The sequence below is a fragment of the Megascapheus bottae genome, chromosome 16 (genome assembly GCF_031878675.1).
Source record: "Megascapheus bottae isolate mThoBot1 chromosome 16, mThoBot2.hap1, whole genome shotgun sequence".
Taxonomy (NCBI): domain Eukaryota; kingdom Metazoa; phylum Chordata; class Mammalia; order Rodentia; family Geomyidae; genus Megascapheus; species Megascapheus bottae.
Window position 1 is genome coordinate 46521092 of NC_143524.1, and position 26745 is coordinate 46547836.

The 26745-nt window shown below is 38.9% G+C and overlaps 1 protein-coding gene and 1 non-coding gene across 2 annotated transcripts in view; both read left to right on the top strand.

Annotated features, from left to right (window-relative positions):
• The first annotated feature begins 2660 nt into the window (after positions 1–2660).
• Positions 2661–26745, top strand: part of Acer3 (alkaline ceramidase 3) — an 86471-nt gene continuing 62386 nt past the window's right edge. Inside the window, exon 1 of the mRNA XM_090348465.1 lies at positions 2661–2802. Coding sequence (XP_090204591.1) covers positions 2700–2802 — 103 coding nt within the window. The 5' untranslated portion in view covers positions 2661–2699. The remainder of the gene's footprint in view (positions 2803–26745) is intronic.
• On the top strand, positions 11892–11998 carry LOC150053525 (U6 spliceosomal RNA). Its single transcript, XR_016538193.1, has one exon. It is a non-coding gene; the product is annotated as a U6 spliceosomal RNA (small nuclear RNA).

Below are 26745 nucleotides of genomic sequence, written 5' to 3' on the forward strand. Positions count from 1 at the left end.
GTCATTTGAGGAACTTCCATACTGATTTTCCTAGTGGCTACACTAGTTTACATTCCCACCAACACTTCATGAGGCTTCCTTTCTTTCCCCAGAATTCTCAACAGCATTTGTTGTTGTTACTTGATGGATGCCATTCCAACTGAAGTGAGATGGAATCTTATGGCTAAAGATCTTAAGCATGTCTTTGTGTATGTATTATCCAATTGTATTTCTTCTTTATGAATACTTTAAAGAAAATATTGAACTCAAGCACACCTGTAATTTCAGCATCTGGGAGGAGGCTGAGATCGGAAGGTTGTGAATTGAGGCTGTCTGGGCTACATAGTGAGACTGTCTTAGACAAAAAAAAGAAAAGAAATCTTGCAGAAACACTTTTTACTGGTGGCAATAGGCACTGGTATTGTGGCTTCTCAGGACCCACTATCCTTCCCACTTGGTTTGGTATTTGGGAAAGCCATGGGTACAGATGATGAAGCTATATAAAATTATAAAGGGAAAAATACCTATTTTAAAAGAAGTCTGAACCTTAGATTTCGTATGTGATGAATTAAATCTCTATTACAAATGTATTTAATAAAGGTTTAATAGATTTGTATTTGGAAAAATGCAACCATGATTTGAAAGGGCATGGGGGCAGCTCAGTGATGGGTTCCACCGCAGCTCAGAGAAAGAAAAACTAGGTTTACCAGGGATGAGGTGGCTGTGTGCCTAGAGCAAATGTTGACAGAGATTTAGCCCTGTTGCTGTTGTATGTGGATTGAGGCCAGTTTTGCAAGAGTGAGGCTTAGGCATATAGAGGTTTTGTTTGTTTGTTTTGGATTTTTTTTGGGTTTATTTGCTGGTTTTGCAGTACTAATAGTAGAAACTAGACACATGGTTTCACAAAGCTAGGCAAGTTCACTGCTGAGTTACATCCCAGCCCTTTACGTTTATTTTTAGACAGGCTCTTATCAGGTTGTCCATGCTGGCCTCGAACTTTTGATCCTCTTGCCTTTGTCTCCTGAGTAAGGATCCATATTTTTTTTTTCTTTTTCTTTTGGGGCTTAAATTTGGAGCCTGGTTGCTGTCCTTTAGCTTTTTTGCCTAAGACTTGTTCTGTACCTCTTGAGCTATGGCTCTACTTCCAACTTTTTGGTGATTAATTACAGATAAGAGTCTCATGAACTTTCTTGCCCACGCTGGCTTCGAGCTGTGATCCTCAAATCTCAGCCTCCTGAGTAGCTAGGATTACAGGCATGAGCTGCTGCCACCTGCCTGGGACCCATACTTTTAAATATCCCCCCACCCCAGACCCTCTCTCTGTGTGTGTGTGTGTGTGTGTAAACCTTACATTTTTTTTTTTTAAAAGGAGGCCTCATATACTTGCTAAGCAGGTGCTTGTTCTGCATTACTAGTACTAGAAAGTACTACAAAGCTACACCTTAAGTCTTTTTTGTTTCAGTTTATTTTTGAGGTCGGTTCTCAGTTTTGCCTAGGGTAAACCTTGGACTGTAATTTTCCCTTCTCTACTGAGACAGGTGACATGCTCTCTGGCCAGCCCTGTAGGATTTTGCAAAAGTATTTTACTTTGTATCGTTTTGTCTTCAGGATTGGTATATGATTATTGTGGCAAAAAATGCCAACAGCAAATGGGCAAATCTAAAGTATTCAAATCCCATGAAACAAAACTCACATACTGGTGGGGATAGTTCATTTTTCTTAAATCGTATTTTCTAGGCTTAGGGAAAGTCATGTTACCAGGCTTAGAAAATGCTCCCTTCCGGGAGGCCCTCCCTGAAGCCCCTGGCCAGGCTGGATCACAGGCTCTCCCAGCATCCTTCATCTCCTGCTCACTTCAGATTACATCATGTGGTCGTTTTCTGTGTCCATGGGGTTCCCCCCAACTCACTTCCACCCGCAGGTTCCTCTGCTGGTCTTCAGGGATTCACAGCCCCCTCCCCCAGCCTCACAAGGCTAGACAGTAGAGTGCATCAGGAAGCATGTGAACGGAACGGAATGGCAGAGCCATAGTGCGGTGGATTAACAGCATGACTCTGCCTACTACTTCCAAGCTTGCACATTTATTTCAGATAGTTTAGCATCGTAAGCCACTCAGTGGTTGCTGCCTTCTCCCTTTGTCCCCGTGGTCGGTGTTCTCTCTGTCTGTGTTTGCTGGGAATGGCAGGAACTGGTTTCAGTGCTCCTCTCAGGCCAGAGCCCAGGGTCGGGCACCGGGCGCCTTCCTGGCCAGGTGTAATCAAGCCCAGACTTGCGAGAGAGCCATCCTCCCGCCCCCGCCTCAATTAACTCAGACTGTCCACACCCTCAACAGAGGCTCAAACACGCCCTCACGGAAAACGGCCTCGGGGTACAGAGATCCTCTAAACTAGCACCACTGGCGTGTCTGGGCCGGCCGGACGCCGCAGTCCAGGTCCTCACTTCATTCTGGATCCGGACCTCACCCCGCCCACCGGGAAGGGGAAGGCCCAGCGGCTGCCGGGCGCCGGGGGGTTCGTGGGGGCGCGCTGCGTGGCTGCCCGGCAGCGCGAGGGGCGTGGCCTCAGGGCAGCGCGAGGGGCGTGGCCACCCTCCGGGCTAGCTCGGTGACGGCGAGAGGCCACGCCCCCTGAGGGGGAGGGCGGGAGCGCGCGCGCAGGACCGGACTCGGCCCCGGAGTGGCCAGGCTGAGCGCGGCCGGCGGAGCGCAGGGCGGTGGCGCGATGGCTCCGGTCGTGGACCTCGAGGGCTACTGGGGTCCCCCGACTTCCACGCTGGACTGGTGCGAGGAGAACTACGTTGTGACCCGGTTCATCGCCGAATTCTGTGAGTGTGGCCTGCGGCGGGGAGCGAGGGCGCCGGGAAGCGAGGGCTCGGGTCTGAGGGGAGACGCCGTGTGGAGAAAGCGAACCTGACCGCCAGAGGAGACACCAGGCCCGGCCGGGGCACCGGGGCCCTGGGGACCCGACCGGGAGCTCCGTGTGTCTGTAGGAGACTGTTAGGGGTGGTCTGGGCCGGCTACGGCGTAGTGGGTGTCAGGTTGGTGGCCCCCGCCGGACCTAACTGGGTGTGGGAATTGGCACCTGGGCGGCAGTGTGGGGGCTGTGGGAGCGCCCCGAGAACGGCGGGGCAGGGATGGTCTCCGCCCACCGCCCCGAGGGCCCAGGCACCTGCTGGGCTGCGGCCACCTCCGGCTCAGCTCCAGGTCCCGCGGGTGTGCGGGAGCGCTGTCCTTTCCCTTTCTCTTTAGCCCTTCTCGGTCACCTGCGGGCGGGGACAGTTCTACCGTTTGTGATAGCCGAAATCACCCCCACTCCATCTCTTCAAGTACTAGAAAGCAAGATGTTGTCCAAGAGTGATTCCTTCCGTGTCACCTGCATTTCCCCTGCAGGAGCCGGGCTTCCGAGTCGCTGCTGCACTCTGCCTTATCACACTTCCTAAGGTTAATATTGGTCATCGCGGGTCACTGCTGCCACCGAGTGCCTCTTTTGAGGATACCAGTGTCCCCTTGCTGCGCTGCCCGGACACACTCTGTTGATCTGTCAGTGTGTGTGTGTGTGTGTGCCTCTCTCCCTCCCTCTCTCTCTCTCTCTCTCTCTCTCTCTCTCTCTCTCTGGTGGTTTTTAATAATTGGCTTCAAATATTTGCTGCTTTCAAGAGTAACTAATTTCTCTAGAAATAAAGGCAAAGTGAAGGAAGCAATAAGGCACAGGAGAAAAATTTTGCTTCAAGATAAGGAAAAACTTTCTAACCCATGATATTGTCATGGAATAGGTTGGCTTTGGGCGGGATAAGAGGACTTTGTTGCTGAAAGTGTTAAAGCAGACATTGCTCTACTAATTCATTCATTTTTAGAAGGAATGAATTGTTTAATAGTGGAAAGGAACTGGCCTTTCTTGGCCTGTAGGTCCCTTGCAGCTTTATTCATCTACATAGGAAATAATGAATCTTAGTTTAGAATGAATGTTGTAGATTAGAATCAAAAGAGAAATTGGCAGTTGAGTCAGGTGGACTAAGAGAGTAAGATACTAGTGTTCTGGCAAATAGCTCCGAGAAATGGGAAATGGCTTTAGTCCTCAGTGTCCTCAGGAGAGGAAACTGAGCAGACTTTAGGAAGGTTTTGATAGAAGAATCAGAGAGGTTGCGTGATGGGGACAAAAACATCAATGTGCGAGAAGTAATACACTCACTATCTAATGAATGTAACTGTAACTCCTTTATACATTACCTGACAATAAAATAATAAAAAAAAAGAATCAGAGAGATTGCAAGATGAGGATGGGTGAATGTGTTTTAGCCCTTGTGCATGCACCTTGGGAAAAATGATCTGGAGTAAGTTGAGGTTGAGTCATCTTGCCATAGCAGATGCAGTTTTATCATATTTACAGAATGAAAGCATTAATGACAACACTAAGAATAATTGTAGTAGTGATAATAATTAAGTGTCCACTATGTGTCCAAGTTTGCTAACTCTTTCTCTTCTCTTTTGACCTGTATAATTAATTAAAAATAGGTATTGTAATCCTCAATTCCTAGAGTAGGAAATTGAATCTACAAGTATTAACTTATCTGAAGTTTCAGTATTGTGGTGTAGAAGTAGAATTCAAATGAGTTCTTATTAAACTTTTTATTGTGAGTTTGACTGTGAGATGTCTCCCCCATGTTCATGTGTTCCCTTGGTCCCTAGCCAGTGGGGTTTTTTTTGTGCAATTGTGTGGAGACTTCAGTTGTAGGAAGTAGATCCCTGGGGAATCCCTTTTCCAGTTTTTTTTTTCTTGGCTTCCTGTCCACCGTGAAATGGAGACGTTTCTCTATCATGATATTCTGCCCAAGTGCATATAGCCAGCCTAAAAACCATGTATTGAACCCTCTGTAACCAGGAGCCAAAGATAAATAATTTGCCCTTTTAAGTTCTTAGAGCACTTTGGTTATAGCTGTGCAAAAGTAACAAACTATCATATCTGTTATCATAAATGACCTTCCCATCACTGCTTTTATTATACACTCATTGTTTTGGCACTATAGTCAAGGCTGTAGGACAGACATAAAGTCCTATACAATAACAAGATAAATTGGTCAATTATTCAAATTATTTATTTTCTGTTCAGCGATTCTTCAACATTTCTGTATGCATGTGTACACAAATTTTGGGGGGTTGTAAGGTAATGTTGAGTGTAAGGGATTGCATATTTAGATAGGGCATTCGTCAGTTTTAGCACCTAAAAAACGGTCTTTTTTTTTGCCAAGTCCTTGGACATTTTTTGCTCAAGGCACTACCCACTTGAACTACAGGCTTCATACATGCTAGGTAAGCACTCTACCACTAAGCCACACTCCCAGCCCTGAAAAACTATCTTTTTTATACCACCAACATAATTCAGGTTCATTTTTGTTTGTATAGGTTTTAAGGACCAAAGGAAAGGATAGAGGATCTCTCTTTAGTTTTGAAATAATACATCCCTTGAAGGTGGGAGTAGTTATAGGTGTGGATGGTCCTTGTTTTGTGTGGGAACACGAGATAAGGTAAAACTCTGCAAAGCAATGTTTATACTTGTTCTATGACCTTGCAAAAATTTTTTTTTTGTCAAATGTAGCAAACTCTCTTATAGTTGCTTGTAAATATATAGGGGAATGAACAAAAGAAGCAATGTTAACATTTATTTGGCCCATTCTAATTTAAATATTAAGAACAGCAAAAATAAGTACTTTATTTCTTTGTAAAATAACATGGAGTAAAATAGCATTGAGCTGGTTGTGGTGCTCAAGCCAGTAGTAATCCTAGCTACTTTGGAGGCAGAGTTCCAGTAATTGAGGTTTGAGGTCAGCCTAGGCAAAAAGAAGTATGAGTAACTCCATCTCAGCCATTGGATGCAGTGGCATACCTGCCATCCCCAGAAAACATGTGGAACCATAAGTAGCCCAGGCTAGCTGGTGTGTCAAGTGAGACCTTACCTGAAAACCAAAACCAAGACAAAAAGGGCTTGAAGGTATAACTCAAGTGGTAGAGCACCTGCCTAGAAAATACTGGGCTCTTGAGTTCTATCCCCTGTAGTGCCAAAGGGAGCAGTTTTAACAGTGTTCGTATTCTTATATAACTTAAGACATGAAATGAGTGTGTTTTTTATCCTTTCTGAATTAGGATCAGACTTATATTTTTTCACCTTTAATATTGTGAAATGCCTTCTAAGGTTTGTCTAATTTGAAGGTTGGGTTGATTTTGTTGTTGTTTTCCCCAGTCTCATTTCTGGAATATTTTTATCCTTTCACCAGAGTTGTGTTCATTCATGAGTTTGTCTTAAGTTTGTTCCTGAAACTACTTTTATAGAGTCTTTTTTAAGTATACTGTCAACATTTATATGATTGCCTATTTCTTCAGTAACTATTTACATTTATTGGAATTTCACAGCCAATCTTATACTTTATTTTTCTCTGCTTTCCTTTTGTCATTATTGGCACTTCCCTCTTTCTATTATTCACATTTGTAAAATGTCATGTAAGTTTATTATTAGGAGACAGACAATTATGTACTTTGCTATTTGTAGAGGAATTGAATAACAGAGATGCATAGTGACTTTGACAGCAACAGATTTTGAAAAAGTGACTTAGTTGGGCACAGACTGTGATATTCTTTTATTATTTATGTTATGATTTATGGATTGGAAAACTGTCAACAAAGTTTGTATTGTATTCAATTAGTTAATATACAGTAGTAACTAAAATTTTAATGTTGTTGTTGGCTTATTTAACTATACTCTGGCAATTAAAATCTTTGTCATGGCACTGGTGGCTGATGCCTGAAATCCTAGCAGCTCAGGAAGATGAGGTTTAAGGATCCTGGTTTAAAGCCAATCTGGGCAGTAAAGTCCGTGAGACTCTTATTTCCAGTAGAGATGTGGCTCAAAGTGATAGAGCACTCATTGACCATAAAACCTTAGGGACAGCACCCAGGCCCTGATTCAAACTCCAGGACTAAAAAAAAAATGTATATATTGGAACCCTGAGAAATGAAGAACACTACCTATATATTAAGCCTCCGAATAGTCCTATTAAGTAGGTGATTTTCCCCACTTTAAAGAAAAAAAGCTGAGTCATAGAGAACTTAAATAATTTTATCAGTGTCATATAGCTGTTACATAATAGAAATAATATTTAAATGTGGGTATGATAATTTTTTTACCAAGATACAAAATTTATAGGAAGTAGAATTTCAAATACTATTGTTTGTTCTTGTTTATTGGTGCTGGTAGTAGGGCTTGAACTCAGGATCTAGATGCTATCCCTTAGACTTTTGTCCCTTGGCTTAATATGTGAAAATATAGTTATATATATATTTTAATTTTATATAAACTATACTTATTTATATTTGTTTACATATTAAGCGAAGGGAAATATATTTGCTGATTCCAGGGTCCTATTTGCTATCCCTGAGCTTTTTGACTCAAGGCTAGTACTCTACAACTTGAGCCACAGCTCCACTTCCAGCTCTTTGGTGGTCAAGTGAAAAATAAGTCTCCCACAGACTTTCCTGACTGGACTTGGCTTTGAACTACAATCCTCATATCTAGATAGGATATCATATCAGTCCTCATATCTTATATAGGATTACTGGTGTAAATCATCAGTGCCTAGTACCAAAAATTAATTGAGAATTCCTAATTAGGGCTTTTTAAAGGACTAGCATAGTCTGAGGAGGTAACCTAGTTGGTTAAACGTTCATGGATGGAGAGAATGAATGGCAACTTATAATATGACCATCTACATTTTTGGCCTCTGGCTGGGGTGATTCAAAATAGATATTCTTTTCTTATGGATCTGTTGCTTTTCTTCATCCTCTTCATAGAAACTAGAAAGAAGTGAGGTAGAAAGCCCTCAGTTATATTACAGGACTCACTTAGACAAAGAGAGGTGTTTTTCTTTCCTTGCCACAGCGTCTTGAATCCGCTGCCCCTGCTATCCATGTGCCCAGAGAGCATCTGGGTGTCGGTTGCTTATGGTGTTTTGCTGCCTTTCTTTCCCTATTCTCACTGTATTTCCTGATTAGTAGCTCCAGTCAAGTAAATGAACACACATTAGACTTCTTTTGGTCCTGAGGCTCTGTGTACTGGTAGGGGTGACATTTTATTATCTTAGGGAAAATAAACCCTTCCTTGAGGATTATTAGCAGACAAGCAGCACAGCTTTTAATTGGAATTTCAGTACTTAATTTATAGTTCAAAAGTACTATACTTTTTTTTTCTTTGCCAGTCCTGGGCCTTGAGTTCAGGGCCTGAGCACTGTCCTTGGGCCTTCTCAAGGCTAGAACTTTACCACTTGACCCACAGTACCACTTCTGGCTGTTTTTCTATGTATGTGGTACTGAGGAATCAAACCCGGGTCTTCGTGCATGCTAGGCAAGCACTCTATCATTAGTCCAAACTCCTGGCCCCCCAAAGTACTATACTCTTATTTACAGTTCAAAAGTGCTGCATATTTTTACAGTACTTAAAATTTCAATATTTAACTTATAGTTCAGAGGTACTATACTTTTACTTTACAGTTCAAAAGTACTCTACTTTTATTTGACTAGTCAGCTGAGGGATGAACGTCAAATAAAAGTCAAATTAAAAAAGAATGAAGTTTGGGCTGGGCATTTAGCCTAGTGGTAGAGTGTTTGCCTAGCAAGCACTAGTTCTGTTCCTGTGACCTTAGCTAGTATAGGTAACCCATATAAGAGAAATCATATAGCACTTGCCTTGTTGTGACTGATTTCACATAGCATAATGTCCTCAAGGTTCTTTTTTTTTTTTTTTTTTTTTTTTTGTGCCAGTCCTGGGGTTGAACTCAGGGCCTGAGCACTGTCCTTGAGCTTTTTCCTCAAGGCGTGTGCTCTACTACTTTAGTTATAGTACTACTTCTGGCTTTTTTCTATGTATGCGTTACCAAGGAACCAAACTTGGGTCTTTGTGCATGGTAGGCAAGCACTCTACCACTAGGCTAAACTCCCAGCCCTGTAGCAAGTATTTTTTAAGACTGTATAATATTTCAGTATCTGGGTATACCACATTTTAAAAATCCTTTCTTCTACTGTTTCTAATGCATGAATATTATTTATAGTGTTTCTGCAAACATGGGTATATCAGTATATTTTTAAGTGTCAGAAGTATAATTGATGGATTGTGTGGTAATGCAACAACTATCTTAACCTTTTTTTTTTGCGGGGGGGAGGGGTGGTGGTCATGGAGCTTGAATTCAGCCTGGGCTCTGTCTCTGAGCTCTTCAGCTCAAGGCTACCTGGGCTTGGGCATTGTCCCTGAGCTCTTCAGCTCAAGGCTACTGTCCTACCCTTGAGCCAAGCCCCATTTCCTGTTTTCTAGAGATTAATTGGAGATAAGAATCTCTGGTCCTTTTGTGCCAGGACTGGCTTTGAACCTTGATCTCAGATCTCAGCCTCCTGAGTAGCTGGGATTACAGGTGTGAGCCTCCGGGGCAGCGCACGCGGTCCTTCTAAACCTGTGTGCATAACCACCACCGTACTCTCCTTGCTTTATTCCATTAAAACTTTTCAAATCCCGCAATTTATTATCTTAAATAAATTATACTTTTAATATACTTTATGCTTGTTTTAATTAGTCAAAGGTACATTTTACTGTCAATTAGATGAGAGCTAGTCATTGTTATCATACTCTTGATCATATGATAGACATTGCTTAAGTACATTGGTATAATTCTAATTTCACAACATTTTCATTGTAGATAGATTTTCATTCTTCTTGTGGGTACATATGATTTTTTTAAATTTATTTTTATTTTTTTTTACTTTTTTATTTACTTATTTTTTTACTTTTTTTTACATATGATTTTTAAATATTGAAAATAGCTAATAGAAATAATAACTAAAAGTCAGGGGGACTTAAAATGCAATGTTTCTCTGTGTATTCTAAGGTATTATAATAACTTTAGTTATTTTAATTTTTGGTCCTCTTACTGACTTAGAATTTTATGGTAGAAAGGGATTAAATAGTTTTTTCAAAGTCTTCTAAATTACCAGTGATAAAATGAGGTTTTGAATTCATGTAGTCAAACTCTCTCTCTCCTGCTCTCATTTTTCCCTCTGCCTCATTTTTTTCTCATTCAGTTTTACCTATTCGTTTATATTTGCTTACAATAAAATTCATCTAAGTATATGTTTTGAAAAGTTTTGGGAGATGTATACATACACCTGTATAACCACCATCTCAGTCAAGTTATAAACTACTTGTCACCCTAAAAAAATACATAGCTGTGTACTCATTTCTAATCATATACAATACTTCTTGATTTCTGAAGTAGTTAATAGTACAGTCTCACTTTACAATGGTAGATACTGACATTTAGGAGTATTAACTTGCCAAAGATCACACATTATTAAGTGGCTGAGCCAAAGCAACCCCAGAACCATATAATTCCAAACCTGTGTGCATAACCACCATACTCTCCTTGCTTTATTCTATTAAAACTTTTCAAAGCCCAACGTGTCCATGGCTTACGATTGGGAACTACTGATCTAATTTAAAAATAAGGAAAATGCTATTGAGATGTAAATTGATCTCTCTAACTCTTCGCTGCAAATTAGTTGTGAAGCCTAGACTAAAATCTATATTCAGTAGTTTCTGAATGTTTGAGCAGGGGGCGATGATGTCTATGTTGCTAATGTCCTACTGTTAATAAGTTCACCAAATCACAAAACTTTCACAGAAAAAGAGCTTTTTATGAATAATTTTATTATGGTGAAGATACTTAACACTGAAAGTACTTTAAGCAGTGCTCTTCAGATTTTAATTTGCATGTGAATATCTTGAGAGATCTTGTGAAAACATCCACTTCTGGTTTATTAGGCCAGAATGTAGTCTTACAGTCTATTTCTTACAAGCTATCGTCTAGGCTGCTGGCCTAGACACTATATACAGTTGAAGAAACAAGGTTTTAGTAACAAAGCACTTTCACATCTTTTTTTTTTTTTTTTCCTGTGAGGTATGGATGTTATATTTGTTTTAAAGAAATCCAAGTTCTGAAAAAAAAAAAAAAAGAAATCCAAGTTCAAAAAGGTGAACAATTAGTTCAGGATCAGGGGATAAGTGCTGGAATTTAGTTTTCTAAATTTAAAAGCAGGTTAGATGTTGATTCCCCTGCTGTCTTGTAACAGCAGGGGAATCAACTATATTTAAAGGAAAAAGTTTCCTTTTTAAACTGAAGCCATCTATATATGTTTTGTTAGAACCTACTTTAGATAAAAATACACAGATTGAAAGAAGCTAGTGTGGTGAACTTGCCTATAATTTCATCACTAGAGAGGTTGAGGCAGGAGGTCAGTGCTAGCCTGGGCTATACAGCAAGCCCCCTTCTCAAAAAATAAAATGGAGAAAGGGAATCACAGAAACAGCAGGACAAAGGATAAACTAATACAACAAAGATACTCAGTAGACACTGTGTTGGAAATGAACTTTACAATCTGGGAGAGTGGGGAGTGGTAATGAGGAGAAAATGAGGGAGGGGATAACAGTGTTTAAAAAGAAATGTACTCATTATCTCTTTATATAACTATAAAACTTTGTTCATCACCTATGCATTAAGTTTAAACAACAAAAAATCAAAAACAAAAAAATGCAAGGACCACAGAAAAGAATACATAAATCAGAAATTAAAGGGATCGAGGGGGCTAGGAGTTTGGCCTAGTGGTAAAGTACTTGCCTAGCATGCACAGAGACCTGGGTTTGATTCCTTGGTACCACAAACATAGGAAAAAGCTGGACGTGGTACTGTGGCTCAAGTGGTAGAGCTCTTGAAAAAACCCAGACAGTGCGCAGGCCCTGTGTTCAAGGCCCATGACTGGCAAAAAAAAATAAAGGGATGGATAAACATCAACTATACTAACAGTAATAAAAAGAAATGAAATGGATGTGCTCACTTTGGCAGCATGTATACTGAAATTAGAATGATATAGAGAAGATTAGCATGGCCCCTACACAAAGGTGACACAAAAATTCGTGAAGTGTTCCATATATATTTTTTTGCAACTTGGGAGGGGGTGGGGGAAAAGAAACTGGGAGCAAAACATGGGAAGGGGTAACAATGTTCAAGAAGTAATATATTCACCACCTTATAAATGTAACTATAACCCCTCTATACATTACCCTGACAATAAAATAAAATTGAAAAAGAAAAAGAAAGAAAGGAAAGAAGGAAGGAAGGAAAGAAGGAAGGAAGGAAGGGAGAGGGAGAGAGAGAGAGAGAGAGGGAGAAAGAGAGGGGGAAGTAGAAGCCAGGTATCAGTGGCTCACACCTGTAATTCTAGCTACTTTGGAGGTGGAGATCTAAGGATTGTGGTTTGATGCCAGTCCAGGCAGAAAAGTCCATGAGACTCATCTCCAATTAATGCCTGAAAACCAGGGAGGAAAAAAAGGAAAACTTGAAAATTATCATTTCATAAGAGGAGTCATGCAGTATATGTCTTGAGAAATGAGCTAAATTAAACTTGTTTAATTGCAGAAAGACTTCATTTTCATTTGTTCCTAAGGCCTTTTCTAAGTTCAGACCATGTTTTAGACTCATGTCTATAGTTACCAAACAGAGAAAACTTTTGAACGCTATCAATTACTTAGCATTACCTGGGTGTCCAAGGTATTAATTAGGAAGCCCTGACATCTGTTAGCAAATAGTTGTAGAAATTGTTATATTATTATTATTATTATTATTATTATTATTATTATTCCTGAGGCTTGAACTCAGGACCCTTAGCTTCTTTTGCTCAAGGTTAGTGCTCTACCACTTGAGCCACAGTGACATTTCTGGCTTTCTCTGAGTAATTTATTGGAGATTAAGAGTCTCATGGACTTTTCTGCCCTGGCTAGCTTTGAGTCAAGATCCTCTGATCTCATCCTTCTGAGTAGCTAGGATTATAGGCATGAATCAGTAGCAACTGGCTAATGACTGATTTTTTATTAATGGAGTAGTAATTGGTGCATGAATGACAATAGTATAATTACCATTTGAGGAACTCCCAAGTTGTTTCTTTGAGGATTTTTTTTTTTTTTTTTTTTTTTTTTTGCACCAGTCCTGGGCTTCTTTTGCTCAAGGCTAGCACTCTACCACTGGTTACCACAGCACCACTTCCAGCTTTTTCTGTTTATGTGGTACTGAGGAATTGAACCCAGGGCTTCATGCCTGCTAGACAAGCACTCCACCACTAAGCCACATTCCCAGCTCCTTCTTTGAGTTTTTGGGCTGTATTGGGTTTTTGTTGTTGTTGGTTTTATTTTTAGTCAGCTGTTTCTTAGCCAGTAGGAAAAAACAAACAAAAGCCCAACTAACCCAGAGCCTTTTAGGTAGTAAAGAAGAGCATTTCAGAAGGAGCAGACATGAAGAAACACTTCAGGACTCAAATGACATGAAAGAGTCCACGTGAGACAGTGAAGAGCAGTTTTATGGTGGCATGAAAGTCTTAAGTTTTCCTACTCAGAGGAAAGTAAACATATAGGATAATAGATAAGCCGGTGTACTTGGAATAAGTGTCAAATTTTCTTTCTGGACTTGGCTGCATTTGGGGCTTATAAATTTGGGCAGCTTACTTAACCATTCTCTATAATTTTATTTTCCTTAAAGCAAGAAAAATGATATTGACCATCGTTTCAAAAGCCATCTGCCCCCAATATACACGTAATGTTGGGGATTGAACTCAGAGTCTCACGTATGTTAGACGAACATTCCACAACAGAGCTAAGTGAAAATTTTCAAATAGAAAAGTTGAGGGAATACCAAAGTGAATTCTACAGACTTTCCCTCCAACTGGTTGTACCATTTTATATTTTCTGTTTTTTTTAATTGTATTTTATTGTTGGGGTAGTGTATAGAGGGGTTACAGTTACATGGTCAGGTAGTGGGTGCATTACTTTCGAACATTGATACCCCTTCTCATGTTTTTGTCTCCCTTTCCCTTCCCCTACCTCCTCCCTGTTTTGTTTTGTTTTTGCTTTTTGTTTTGTTTTGGGAAGCATTTCATTGTGCTGGCTTCCTACATTAGTCTCCTGAATGCTCAGGCACCATCCTACTTGGTTTATACTCATAACATTTGATCCAAGTTCTTGTCTTAACCATCTAGTAGGTGTATATACTTGTATCTCATTGTAGTGTCCAGTTTATTATTAACTTCAGTCCCTTCCTCATTTGGCTTGCCCTATACATACTGTACTCTTTTCAAAGCAAGGTATTTACATATAGACTATGGTCCTGTTCCCCTCTTATTGTTCATGTTGTTACTTAAGAGATAATAATATATTGTCTTATGGCATGCTGCCTGAAGCTGGAGCAGAGAGCAGTGACCATCAAGCAGGCAGTGGTCTTTGTGGATAAACCAGCCTACCTTGGCTCAGGCAGCCCTGGTCCTGTGTATCCTGTCCTAAAACAAACAAACAAGCAAAAACAAATATATAGTCTTGTAAAGTCATAAAGTTGGGGGTGATTATACAGTACTAGATAACTTAAAACAGTGAAATTGAACTTTGAGGAATTTTGATTTCCTGTTATATGAATTCAGGGTACTCCAGATTATACCATACTTTTAATTTTAGAAGATGAACTTTTGAGAATATTTTTTTTGGTCAGTTGTTGGACTTGAACTGTGCACCTGGGCATTGTCCCTGAGCTCTTCAGCTCAAGGCTGCCATCCTACCCCTTGAGCCACAGAACCACTTCTGGTTTTCTGGTGGTTAATTAGAGATGAGTTTCATGGACTTTAGTGCCCCAGCTAACTTTAACTGTGATCCTCACATCTCAGTCTCTTGAGTTGCTAGGATTTATCCCTGTAATGAATTTCTAAGATTTAAGAGAGGTATTTTATACTGTTACAGAAGAAATGGCTTGGGGGTTACTTCAGTTTCCCAGTTCTTATGTAAAAATCACAAGAATTTGAGAGCCACATGGAATGTGACTATCACAAAAATCACAGGTGGAAGTGTTAGCAAGGATTTATTGTATAACAGGATACAAAAAAGGGAAGAACAAAATATCTCCTAAAATTCAGAGGTAAGAGATGAGTTAAAAATGGTATCCAGTAGGTTTTATATTCTGAGCTGGGGAAATAAACATGGTCATGTTGTCTAGCAACCATAATCATTAGTGGCAGTAGTTCTAGGAGGCCAAGATAGGGGCTATTTATTCTCAAAAAAAAAAAAAAAAGATTATCTAGTCCTGCTGATACATGGGGACAGAGATGATGACTTTGAGGATTTTAATTTACCAGGCCAGCCTCTACTTTTTTGTTTCTCTATGGGTTTGAGGAGTTTTGCAGCTTCTAACATTGTAAAGGGAGAAGCCCCTGTATGTTTTCTATTCTTGTAAAAATTAACCTGTAAAGAAGGGGTTACTACTCTGGTTTTTCAGTTTACTTTCTGGTTCTAGTTTCTCTGTATGTCTCTTTTATTTAATATTTATTATTATTAATTTCCAGGTTATCCATTATATCTTGCCTCAGGCTAGTGAAATAAGTACGTTATGGTTGATATAATTCAGTTACACAGCTGGAAAAAGAGAAATTTTTGACTGATTGTAGGTATGAACTCTTGCTCCTACATATGGCTTTGGGGCTGTGTGTGTATGTGCACATGCTGGTCCTGTGCTGGGCTTGAACTCAGAGCCTAGGTGCTGTCCATGAGTCTTCTTGTTCAAGGCTATCACCGTAGTTAGAGATAAGCTAGCCCAGGCTGGCTTCAAACCATAATCTTCAGCTCTCAGCCAACCAATTAGCTAGGATTTTAGGTGCAAGCCACCAGTAACTGTCCCTACATATGTTCTTCAACTTCAAAGCAAGCCAAGTGAAATGTTTGGGTAAGGGTCAAGGTGAAGTAGATTCCAAAGTTATGTGCATTTAAAACCTTGCTATTAGCATTAATTTTTTTTAATGACTTGTACTGCTTTATTCACTCTAAAGCTGATAACAGGAAGGTCTGTATAAGATAATGAAACAAGGTTTCTGGGCTGTTTTATCTGCTGAATATTAGCTTACACTAGTTATTTTTGAGATAGGGTCTTTATTCTTGTCCAGGTCTACTCCTGGATTGTGATCCTTCTAGTTTTCGCTTCCTATTATAGCTGGGATGAGAAGCACAAGCCACCGTGCCCCACCTCTTCTATTGAGACTCATAGACTTTTTCTGCCTGGGCTGGCCTGGAAATGCAGTCCTTCTGATTTCAGACTTCCATGTAACTAGAATGACAGACACATATCACCATGCTTAGCCCTTGGTTGACAAGGAGTCTTGTATGTATGCCTAGACTGGAATCAAATCAGGATCTTTCTGATCCCAGCTTTCCAAGTACCTGGTTGAGGTTACTATGCTTTCCTTGGATTACTTATCTTTGCATCAAGGTTTAGAAAAGTGCCTACCTCAGAAAACTGAGATAATCATAGACTCTTCTAACACCCCCCACCTTTTTGGTAGCAGTCACATTTCTGTTCTACTAAGGTCTTTAATATCTGAAGAGTGTTTTAAAATAAATTTTCTGTCTTTTCTGCTCACCAATGGAAAAGTCCAGTGCCAGTTACTCAACCGTAGCTAGAAGTAAGAGACCCTCTCTCTAATCACAGTTCACATGTCTATTAATTTTATAGTTCATTGGATAAACCAGTTGTGATTCTAAAATCACTATTTGGGAAAATTGGTTCCTCTCTCAAGTATTGAAATAGGTATATTAAATTCCCCCATTATTAGTTTTTGCCTTTTATATTTGAGAGTTTGGTTAAAATTTATTTAGACTTATTATATCTTCCTAATGAATTGAGTTCTTTTTTGATAGATTTTGTTTGAAAAGGGTTTTTGTCTAATATAACTATGGGTTTTTTTTTGCTATATTTGTATGTTTTTCAATCTTTTACTTTGAACCTTTCTGCATTCTTACACTTTCTCTATTTGAAATGCTCATAAACTGAAAACATAGTCTTCCTTGCATCTGTAACTTAATGAGAAAAGAATACATTTTATGAAGGTCTTTATTGCTAAAATATGTTGAGCAATGATATGAGTAAACAGTTTATGCTAAGTGCTGAAGGAAGAAACATCTTGTGATACTTTCAGCAAATATTTGTTGAGTGGGCAGTTGGTATTACGCATCGATTTTAAAAGGACCTTAGATTTGTTTTAGTCAGGTATCCAGTAAGAGGCACATATACAGAAATAATTGTCACAAAGAAAGAAGTTTCTATACTTTTAGTTTCATAGAAATTGGAGATGTGTACACCATGCAGGGTAACATGGAGAAGGTCTAGGGTCAGTTGGAGTGGGGGGCTCAGAGATTGGGAGAAAACATTGGCAGTCACTGTGTTGTGGTTTCTGTGGGAAGGAACAGTATAACATAAAGAAAGTTTAAGATTGGCTAGATTGAGTTTTGAGACAAGATTTGATTGTGTATCTCAGACCAGCCTCAAACTCATTATCGTCCTGCCTCAGTGACTCATGTGTTGGGATTATAGGCATGTCCTACCACAGCCAGCTAATTTGAGTAGTGAAGCTTGGCATGGTGTTATTACCTGGCTCTGGGTGACTGGAGTGGGGTAATAGCCTAGATAGAGTATGAGAAACTTGAAAGGAGGTACAGATTGTGACTATCTACTCCTAGGAAACATAATCCTGTCAGGGTCAACAAGACCCAAGATATCAAAGCATCAGATAGAGAAAATATGGTTCTTTACAGCATTGCACTAAGTGACTATATTGTGGCAGTGGAAAGAAAGCAAATATGACTGCTGTTTCATGTTCTTGAATTATAGTGAGGGGAGATGACAAACAGGTAAACCAGTGCCCACGGAGAATAGGGAGCAGAGGAAGGCAGCGTTGCCTGTTAGAGTATGATAAAGAGTTTGGCTGTTTAGCCAAACTAGGATTACCTGTAATCCTAGCCACTCAGGAGGCTGAAATCTGAGGATGAAAGTCTATGAAACTCTTATTTTCAATTACCGTCAAAAAGTGGAGTTGTGGCTCACATGATAGAGCACTGGCCTTGAGTGAAAAAGTTAAGGGACAGCACTCAGGCCCTAAATTCCAAGCCCCAGTATTAGAGTGTGCACATGTGCAAACCCTTCCTTCCACACAGAGTTTGGCTTTTATTTGCATTTGTCAGCCTTTGCATAATTTAGCTAAGGGAATAATTGTTTTATTGTTGGTTCAGAAGAAATGTCTGGTACAAATATCAATGACTAATATTTGAGGAGTTTTTTTTTTGCTATACTACAATTATATGATAAAAAGGAATTTGGTATTTAGGATTTTTTTTCATGAAACGATGGTTACTTACAAGGATTTAGATCACAGTGGGAAATTAAAATAAGTAATTAAGATGGAACTTTAATGAAGAATGCAACAAAGCAAGCCTATGAGCTATGGCTGCATGACTTTTTTTTTTCTTTAAACAAAATTCACATTTTATTTAGATTGAAATAAACTGTACAAAATTGATTTTCTTCACCAAAAATAACAGCAATCTTTTTCTGTATTATTTCTAGATACACCACAAAACATTTATTTTTGTAGGTTTTTCTTGTAAATCAAGACGAGGCAGTAGATATATAATCACGAAAAAAGACAGAAGCAAACAGACAAGGAAGTTGCCTGTGTAGCTGGCCTTGGCTTCTGTCTTGACCATGAAGCAGAAGTATTCAACATTTACTTGCTGAAAAGCTTATGAAAATGTAGGCTCAACAAAGGAATGTAAACAGCAACAATCAGATGTAAAGGGCTGCATGGCTTTTTAAGTATGATCAGGAAGGCTGGAGTGAGCTTAGTGGTAGAATGATTTCTTAGCATGTGAAAGGCTATAAGTCAGATCCCAACACCAAAAGAAAAAGGGAAACAGAAAACAAAAAGGAACTTTCCATCAACAACTGGGCATGGTGTGGTATACTGTTATTTTAGCTCTAGGAATTGAGGGGCAGGAAGATCATGTGTTTGAAGCCAGCCTGGGGTACTTAGCAAGGCTCTGTCAAAAACCAGAGAAAACAGACTTTTCATCAAGAACGGTATAAAGGTAAAATTTAAACTTCCATAAAGGCCAAAATAAGAGAAAGGAAATAATAGCTATGTGGGTCAGAGAGGACATGTTGTTCTCAAAATTACTTTGGAGGGGGACGGGGGGCCTTGAACTCAGGGTCTGGGCACTACTGTCTCTTTTGCTCAAGGCTAACACTGTACCACTTGAGCCATAGCACCACTTCTAGCTTATTTTATTTATGTGGTACTGAGGAATCAAATCCAGGACTCCTTGCATGTAAGGCAAGCCTCTACCACTAAACCATATTCCCAGTCTTCTAAAGGTAGTTTTAAGCTAGAGAAGAGATGGATGGTGGGTCTGTAAATAATAGATAAATGGGTGGGAGAAAGCCAAGCAAAATGCAGTGATTGCATGAAGTAAATTCAAATGCCTTATACAATACATGGAACAATAGAAACATTTTCACAAAGAAAATCGTAATTGATAGCATTTTACAGCTTTAAACACTTTACCTCATAATCAGCATGTGCTTTTGTTAGTTTTTTTTTTTTTAAATTTTATTACTAGTCTTGGGGCTTGAACTCAGGACCTGGGCATTGTTCTTGACCTTTCTTAAGGCTATCACTCTATCACTGGAGCCACAGTACCAGTTCCAGCTTTGCCATATATATAGTTTCGAAGAATCAAACCCAGGGCTTTGTACATGCTAGGTGAGCATTTAATCACTAGGTCACACTCCAGTCCCCTTGTTAGGCTTTTTTTGTGTGTGTGTGTGCCAGTCCTAGGCTTGAACTCAGGGCTTGAACACTGCCCTAGGGCTTTCTCAAGGCTAGAACTCTACCACTTGAGCCTCAGCACCACTTCCAGATTTTTCTATGTGTGTGGTACCCAGGAATTGAACCCAGTGCTAGGAAAGCACTCTACCACTAGGCCAAACTCCAAGCCCACAAAACTATTTTAATTGTTTTTATAAAGGAGATTATATATGTATGTGGTACTGAGGAATCAAACCTGGTTCTTCATGCATGCTAGGCAAGCACTCTACCACTAGGCTAAACTCCCAGCCCACCTTATTAGTTTTTTAGAATTAAATTTTATTTCAATGAGAAGAATAGGAATGATTCTTAGAATATTTATAGAATAATAATATAATAATAAAATAAATATTTTATTTATTTATATTATTGTAAAGGTGATATTCAGAGGAGTTACAGTTATGTAACTTAGGCAATGAGTACATTTCTTTTTGAACAGTGTCATCCCTTCTCTCATTTTTTTCTCCCAACCCCCAAGTTGTATAGTCATTTTCTTTTTTTTTTTGCCAGTCCTGAGGCTTGGACTCAGGACCTGGGCACTATCCTTGGACACTTTTTTGGTCAAAGCTAGTGCATTTTCTGTGTATGTGGTATGGAACACAGGGCTTTATGTGTGCTAGGCCAGCACTTTACCACTAGACTATGCTCCAAGCCTGTATAGTTCATTTTCAACATAATATCTACTGAGTATCACTGCTGCATTTGTTTGCCCTTTTCCCATCATTTCTGTGCTCCCCTCTTATCTTCCCCAAAACAGATGAACTTATAAACAGAAGGTACAGAAAAAGCATTTGGCAGAATTCAACACCTTATCATGATGAAGACTCTGGAAAAGCTAGGAATTCATGGAATATTCCTCAATACAATAAAGACTAGATATGACAAACCTACAAGCCAGCGTTGTACTTAATGGTGAAAACTTAAATGAGATAAGGATTTCTACTTTCTATACTACTCTTCAATATAGTACTGGAATTCCTACCAAGAGCAATAAGGCAAAAAACAAACACTTGTTATAAAATCAGAAAAACATGCAGATTTATATGTCCTTTTCCTTTTCTCTGTTTTTCCTTATCTTTCTGCTTCATCTCTTCCTCCTTACCTTCCTTCTCTCTCTTTTCTGGTAAGGTTAAATCAATCATTCCTTTTAAGAGTTGAACAGTACTGAGCAAGGTTCACTGAACCTCAAGGTTTTTTCTTTTTTTCTTTCTTTGTTTTTTCTTTTTCTTTTCTTTTCTTTTTTTTTTTTTTTTTTTGTGAGTCATGGGGCTTTAACTTTGGGCTTGGGCACTGTCCCTGAGCACTTCAGCTCAAGGCTACTGCCCTACCCCTTGAGCCACAGCAACATTTCCCACCTCAAGTTTCTTGATTTGTAAACAAGGAATGTGACATCTAGATTACAAGTGATATTTTATATCAAAAGTCATTACATAAATGAAGGTGGCAGTAGTATGATCCCAAGAATATAAACTGAAAACAAGTTAATATATTTCTGTTTATTTTCTTCTATCTTTAGAAAATTTATTCTCTTATTTAAAATGATTGTGGAGTTTTTAAGTAATAAATCTAGTGTTCGGTTTGCAGCTTAATGGAAGAGACCAGGGGCATGATCCAGTTATATGAGTGGGTTAACAATAGTGCCATTTTAGTTGGATCACAGAGAAATCTCTGTTTTGTACCAGGGCACACTTGTCTTGGATGACCTATCCATTTTCTCTAGTTTTCTTTGAAACAGTTTTTTAGACCTTTAGAGCTCACACTTGGGGAGTGAATAACCTGGTAACAAGTATCTTATTCCGTTGAAACTTGGCCTAAAGAATTCTGGTAGAACTAGCACAATTTGAAAGATTTGGGGATGTTGAATCTGAGGAGGCATGAACATTACTCTTAATCTTTCCATACTACTTAGGAAATTAAACACTGTTTAGGAATCTAAGGTAAAGAAATTTATGTTGAGTGCTGGTGGCTCATATACGCCTGTAATCCTCGCTGCTCAGGAGGCTGAGATCTGAGGATTACATTTCAAAGCCAGGCCAGGCAGGAAAGTTCATGAAATTCTTAACTCCTGTTAGCTATCACAAGACTGGAAGTGGAGCTGTGGCTCAGAGTGGTAGACTGCTAGCCTGAGAAAGCAAGCTCAGGAACAGCACCCAGGCCCTGAGTTCAAACTCCATGATCACCAATAAAAAGAAAAAAGAAAAAGAAAAATTGCTAGGCTTATTTTTACTTAATATTTTATTTTAGAACTAATATTTGTTTGCTTGTATCACTGAATGAAATACTGCTAAATGTAAATAACCAATTACACATTTTCAAAAGGAATTCGACAACTCAGATCTCATGTTTAAACATGTCTGAACTTAACTGTTTGCCATTATTCATATTTAGCTGGAGGTTGACCAAAAGAAATTAGAGACTTACTTGCTGAGGAAGTTTGAAGAATATTTAAAATTAATAGGAGGCTAATAATAAATTTAAGAGAGAGAACCACCAATTAGGAAAAGAATAAAGTCTTTTTCTGAGAATAAAGTCTTAATGGAAATTAATGCTTTAAGATTTGAATAAATAGTTATGATAAAATAAAGACTGCTGATGTTTTTATTTTATGGAATTACATATAATATTTTATTGACAAGAATATGAGTTGGCCATGTGCTGATTTTGACATTATGACAGTATAGAATATATTGTGGTAAAGATGTAATAAGTTTAGAAGGACTCATCCTTCTGTATAGAGCAGATTCACTTTGTGGCTTTATTTAAAGGCAAAGGGTATGGGACAACAAGAGAAAGAGAGGACAAGGACAGTGGATGTGGAAGCATCTCCAAAGCAAGCACTGAAGGTGTGAAAGATGGCAAAGAACAAAACTATCCAGGGCTCTTGATTTGAGCATTGGTCTCTTCATATCAGAATTGAACCACCCAGGCTCTACTAATTAAATCTGGGCCGCAGGGTAGCTCAAGGTCAAGATTCCTATGGGATATTTTATGTTTCTCTGATCATGTAGGGTTTTTTCTCCCTACCACATTTTATTGTGGTACTGTGCATTGAACTCAGGGCCTTGCACTTTCTTAGCAAGTGTTCTACTGCCTCATTGAACAACACTCCCAAACCAATTCTTTATTCACATAAAACCTTAGTTTTAGCTGGGCATATGATTCAAGCCTGTAATCCTGGCTTTTGGGGAAGCTGTGCTTTTATTGTAGCACTCTTCACAGTAGCCAAATGATGTAATCAGCTGAGGCACCCAACAACAGATGAATTCATAAGAAGATATGTTACATATATACTATGAGCTATTAACATAGCTATAAAGAGAATTGCAGGAATCATAATTAGTGAGACAAGCAAACGAGGCCAAAAACACAAAGTGGGTATCATATGTTTTTTCATGTGGAAGCTAGACCTAAAAGACATACATAGATATAAAATACATGGACATAAACATGCATACACATGTATAATTACACGTATATAGGTATATGTTTAATATACACACCTGTATGTGATATAAATTATATACGCACAATAAATTATATGTATGTAATATATAGAGCATATATATAAATTATATATGTGCATGTAATATAAACTATATAATATGGATAAACATAGAACATGAGTCTAAGGGAGAAGAGGAACGGGAAAAGGAAAAAGACAGAGGATGAGTAATTTTGAGAAACGCTGCAACTATACATGAAGACAACCCCAAGAATCTGAACGAAGCTATTGATCAATAGATTAGTAGGGTGGGGAAAGAGAAAATAGGTTCTGTAGTGTGCGTGCGTGCGTATGTGTAGCTCTTTCTCTTTTTCCCTTTACTCCCCTCCCCTTCCCATCCCCTCAAACATTCTACCATTGAACTACATCAGCAGTCCCTTTAGAGTATATTGTATTAGAAAGAACATGTAATTAGTTACTTGTGACTGAGTATTAGCCCTACCCAGTGAGCAGATTCATTCAAATTTCTCTTTGGTAAACTTCCTTTTACTACCAGTTATATTCTTTTCTATTTAAAAATGCTTTCAACAATTAAATTTGATAAAAAGCCCTTATACGCTTGACCTCAGGGAAGACTTTAAATTCTGAGAATTCATGCCAAGATTTCAAGGAAGAAATGCTGACTTACATTAACTAAGGAATATGCATATCTCTAGGGAACATTAGTTTTTTTTTTATAGTCTTTTTAAGTAATGTAAAAAATACTAGTGGCTTCAAGGACGGTGCCTAGGCCCTGAGTTCAAGGCCCAGGACTGATTAAAAAAATATATATTTTATATATATATATATATATATATATATATATATATATATATTAGTAGCTTGGTGCCAGTGGCTCACTTCTATAATCTTAGCTACCTAGGAGGCTCAGATTTAGAGGGTTGAAGTTTGCAGCCAACTTAAAAACAATAAAAAAGAAAAACTTCACAACACTCTTACCTACAATAAGCAAAAAGCAGAACTAGAGGTATGATTCAAGTGGTAGACTACCAACTGATCAAGCAAGGTTAACAAAACATAAGATACCCTAAGTTCATGCTTCAAATATTGCCAAAATAACTGTATCAGTATAACTTCTTAAATTTGTTAGTACATTTTATGTACCAGCCACCATGCAAACAATTTAATTATAAGAATCTGTGTGGGTGCATGGTCTTGCATGTTTAAAGTTATTTTTTCTGTGGGAAGAAAGTAGGTAAATTCAGCAGAGGAATGATTATTTAAAAGTATAATGACATGGGGCCAGGAGCGTGGCCTAGTTGTAGAGTGCTTGCCTAGCATGCATAAAGCCTAGGATTCTATTCCCCAGTACATAAACGAAATAAGCCAGAAGTGGTGCTGTGGCTCAAGTGGAAGAGTGCTAACCTTGAGAAAGCCCAAGGACAGTGTCCAGGCCCAGAGTTCAAGCCCCAGGACTGGCAAAAAAAAAAAAGTATAATGACATACTTTTGGTTGTAATTTTGCATAACCAGTTGGAATACCATGTGGGATTGTATTCTACCATAAAAATCCTAATCAAATTTATGCCTTCTCTTTTTCCCTTACCATCTCCTAGTCAACTTGGTTCAAGTTCTTATCACTACATCATATTTAGAGTTTTCACCGAAGCATCCTAGTTTGTCCTCTGGCAATCTCCAGTCATTCAAGCTTTTCTTAAAGTGAATTATCTTCGCATCTTTACACTGTATCTTTGTTTTGTTCATTGCGTCCTCTAGAACAAAGTACAAACTTCTTACAGTTTGGTTGGAAGATCACAGGTGTGCCTTCCATGTTCATCTTCCTTTCAGCTTATCTTAGTAGCTTTACCTCTGATACAACTTGTTCCTAGACATAATGTAAGTCACTTCTCACAGTTCCCCTAGACACATCGTGTTCCTTCTTGATTTTACACACATTTATGTTATTTCTGCCCTGAGTACTGTTTGTTCCTTGTAAGTTCCCGAGTTCTAGTTTTCTTTTAAGGCACACTGATCTGCTATGTCTTCTGTGAAAATTTCACTAATTATACAAAAGTACGAGTTAATTATGATATTTTGTATCAACTTTAATTATGCTATACTGTAGTTTTGTGTTATATTCCTATAAATTTTCCTTATAACATTTATTGTTTTTCTTTCTCCATTCCCTTCCCTTCCCTTCATTCTTTTGTTCTTTCTGTTTTGTTTTATTTCCTTTGCATATTCTGTTTTTATTTATTTATTTAGTCGGTTGGGGGATTTGAACTCTGGTTCTGGGTGCTCTCCGAGTTCTTCAGCTCAAGGCTACCTGCCCTAACCATTAAGCCACAACGCCACTTCCGGTTTTCTAGTGGTAATCGGAGATAAGAGTCTCACGGACTTTGGTATCCGGGCTGGTTTTGAACCACGATCCTCTGATCTCAGGCTCCTGAGTAGCTAGGATTACAGGGGTGAACCTCTGCACCCAACTTCTTACTTTTTTTTTTAATTGTTGGGATAATGTATAGCATTCGTTAAGTAGTAGGTGCATTACTTCTCACACATTGATATTCCCTCTCATGGTTTTGTCCCCATTTCCCTCCCCTCTCCCATACTTTTCCAATCCCTCCCATACTTTTTTTTTGCCAGTTGTGGGTTTGAGCTCAGGGCCTGAGCACTGTCCTTGGACTTTCTCAAGGCTAGAGCTCTACCACTTGAGCCTCAGCACCACTTCCGGGTTTTTTCTAAGTATGTGATACCGAGGAATTGAAACTGTGTCTTTGTGCATGCTAGGCAAGCATTCTACCACTTGGCCAAACTCCCAGCCCGTTTTTTTTTTTTTTTTTTTCTTTTTAAAGCAGGCCAAGTGCTGGTGGCATACATCTGTAATCCTAATCTTAGATACTCAAGAGACAGATTTGAGGATTGCAGTTCAAAGCCAGCCCAGGCAGAAAAAGTTGGTGAGACTCTTATCACCAATTAACCAGCAAAAAGCCAGAGGTAGAGGCTATTATTTAAGTGGTAGAGCACCAATCTTGAGCAAAAATAAAAACAAAAAAGCCTCAAAAAGACACAGGTGCTTGAGTTCTTGAGTTTAAGCTCCAGGACAGGCACCAAAAAGCAAAACAAAACAAAAACAAGACTGAGTGCCAGTGGCTCATGCATGTAATCCTAACTACTCAGGAGTCTCAGGTCTGAGGATCGGGGTTCATAGGAAGCCTAGGAAGAAAAGTCTATTAGCATCTTACCTCCAATTAACCACGAGAAAACGGAAGGTGGCTCAAAGTGGTAGACCACTAGCTTTGAATAATAAAGCCTGGGACAGTACCCAGGCTCTGAGTTCAAGTCCTATAATTGACAAAACAAAACACAAAATTCTAGAAGGTAAACTTTATTGTATATGAACTTGCATTTACAATCCAATGTGTAAATATATTGAATTTATATTTTTCTATCAAAAGTGAAACTTTTTCTTGAGCCGGGAGTTTGGCCTAGTGGTAGAGTGCTTGCCTAGCATGCATGAA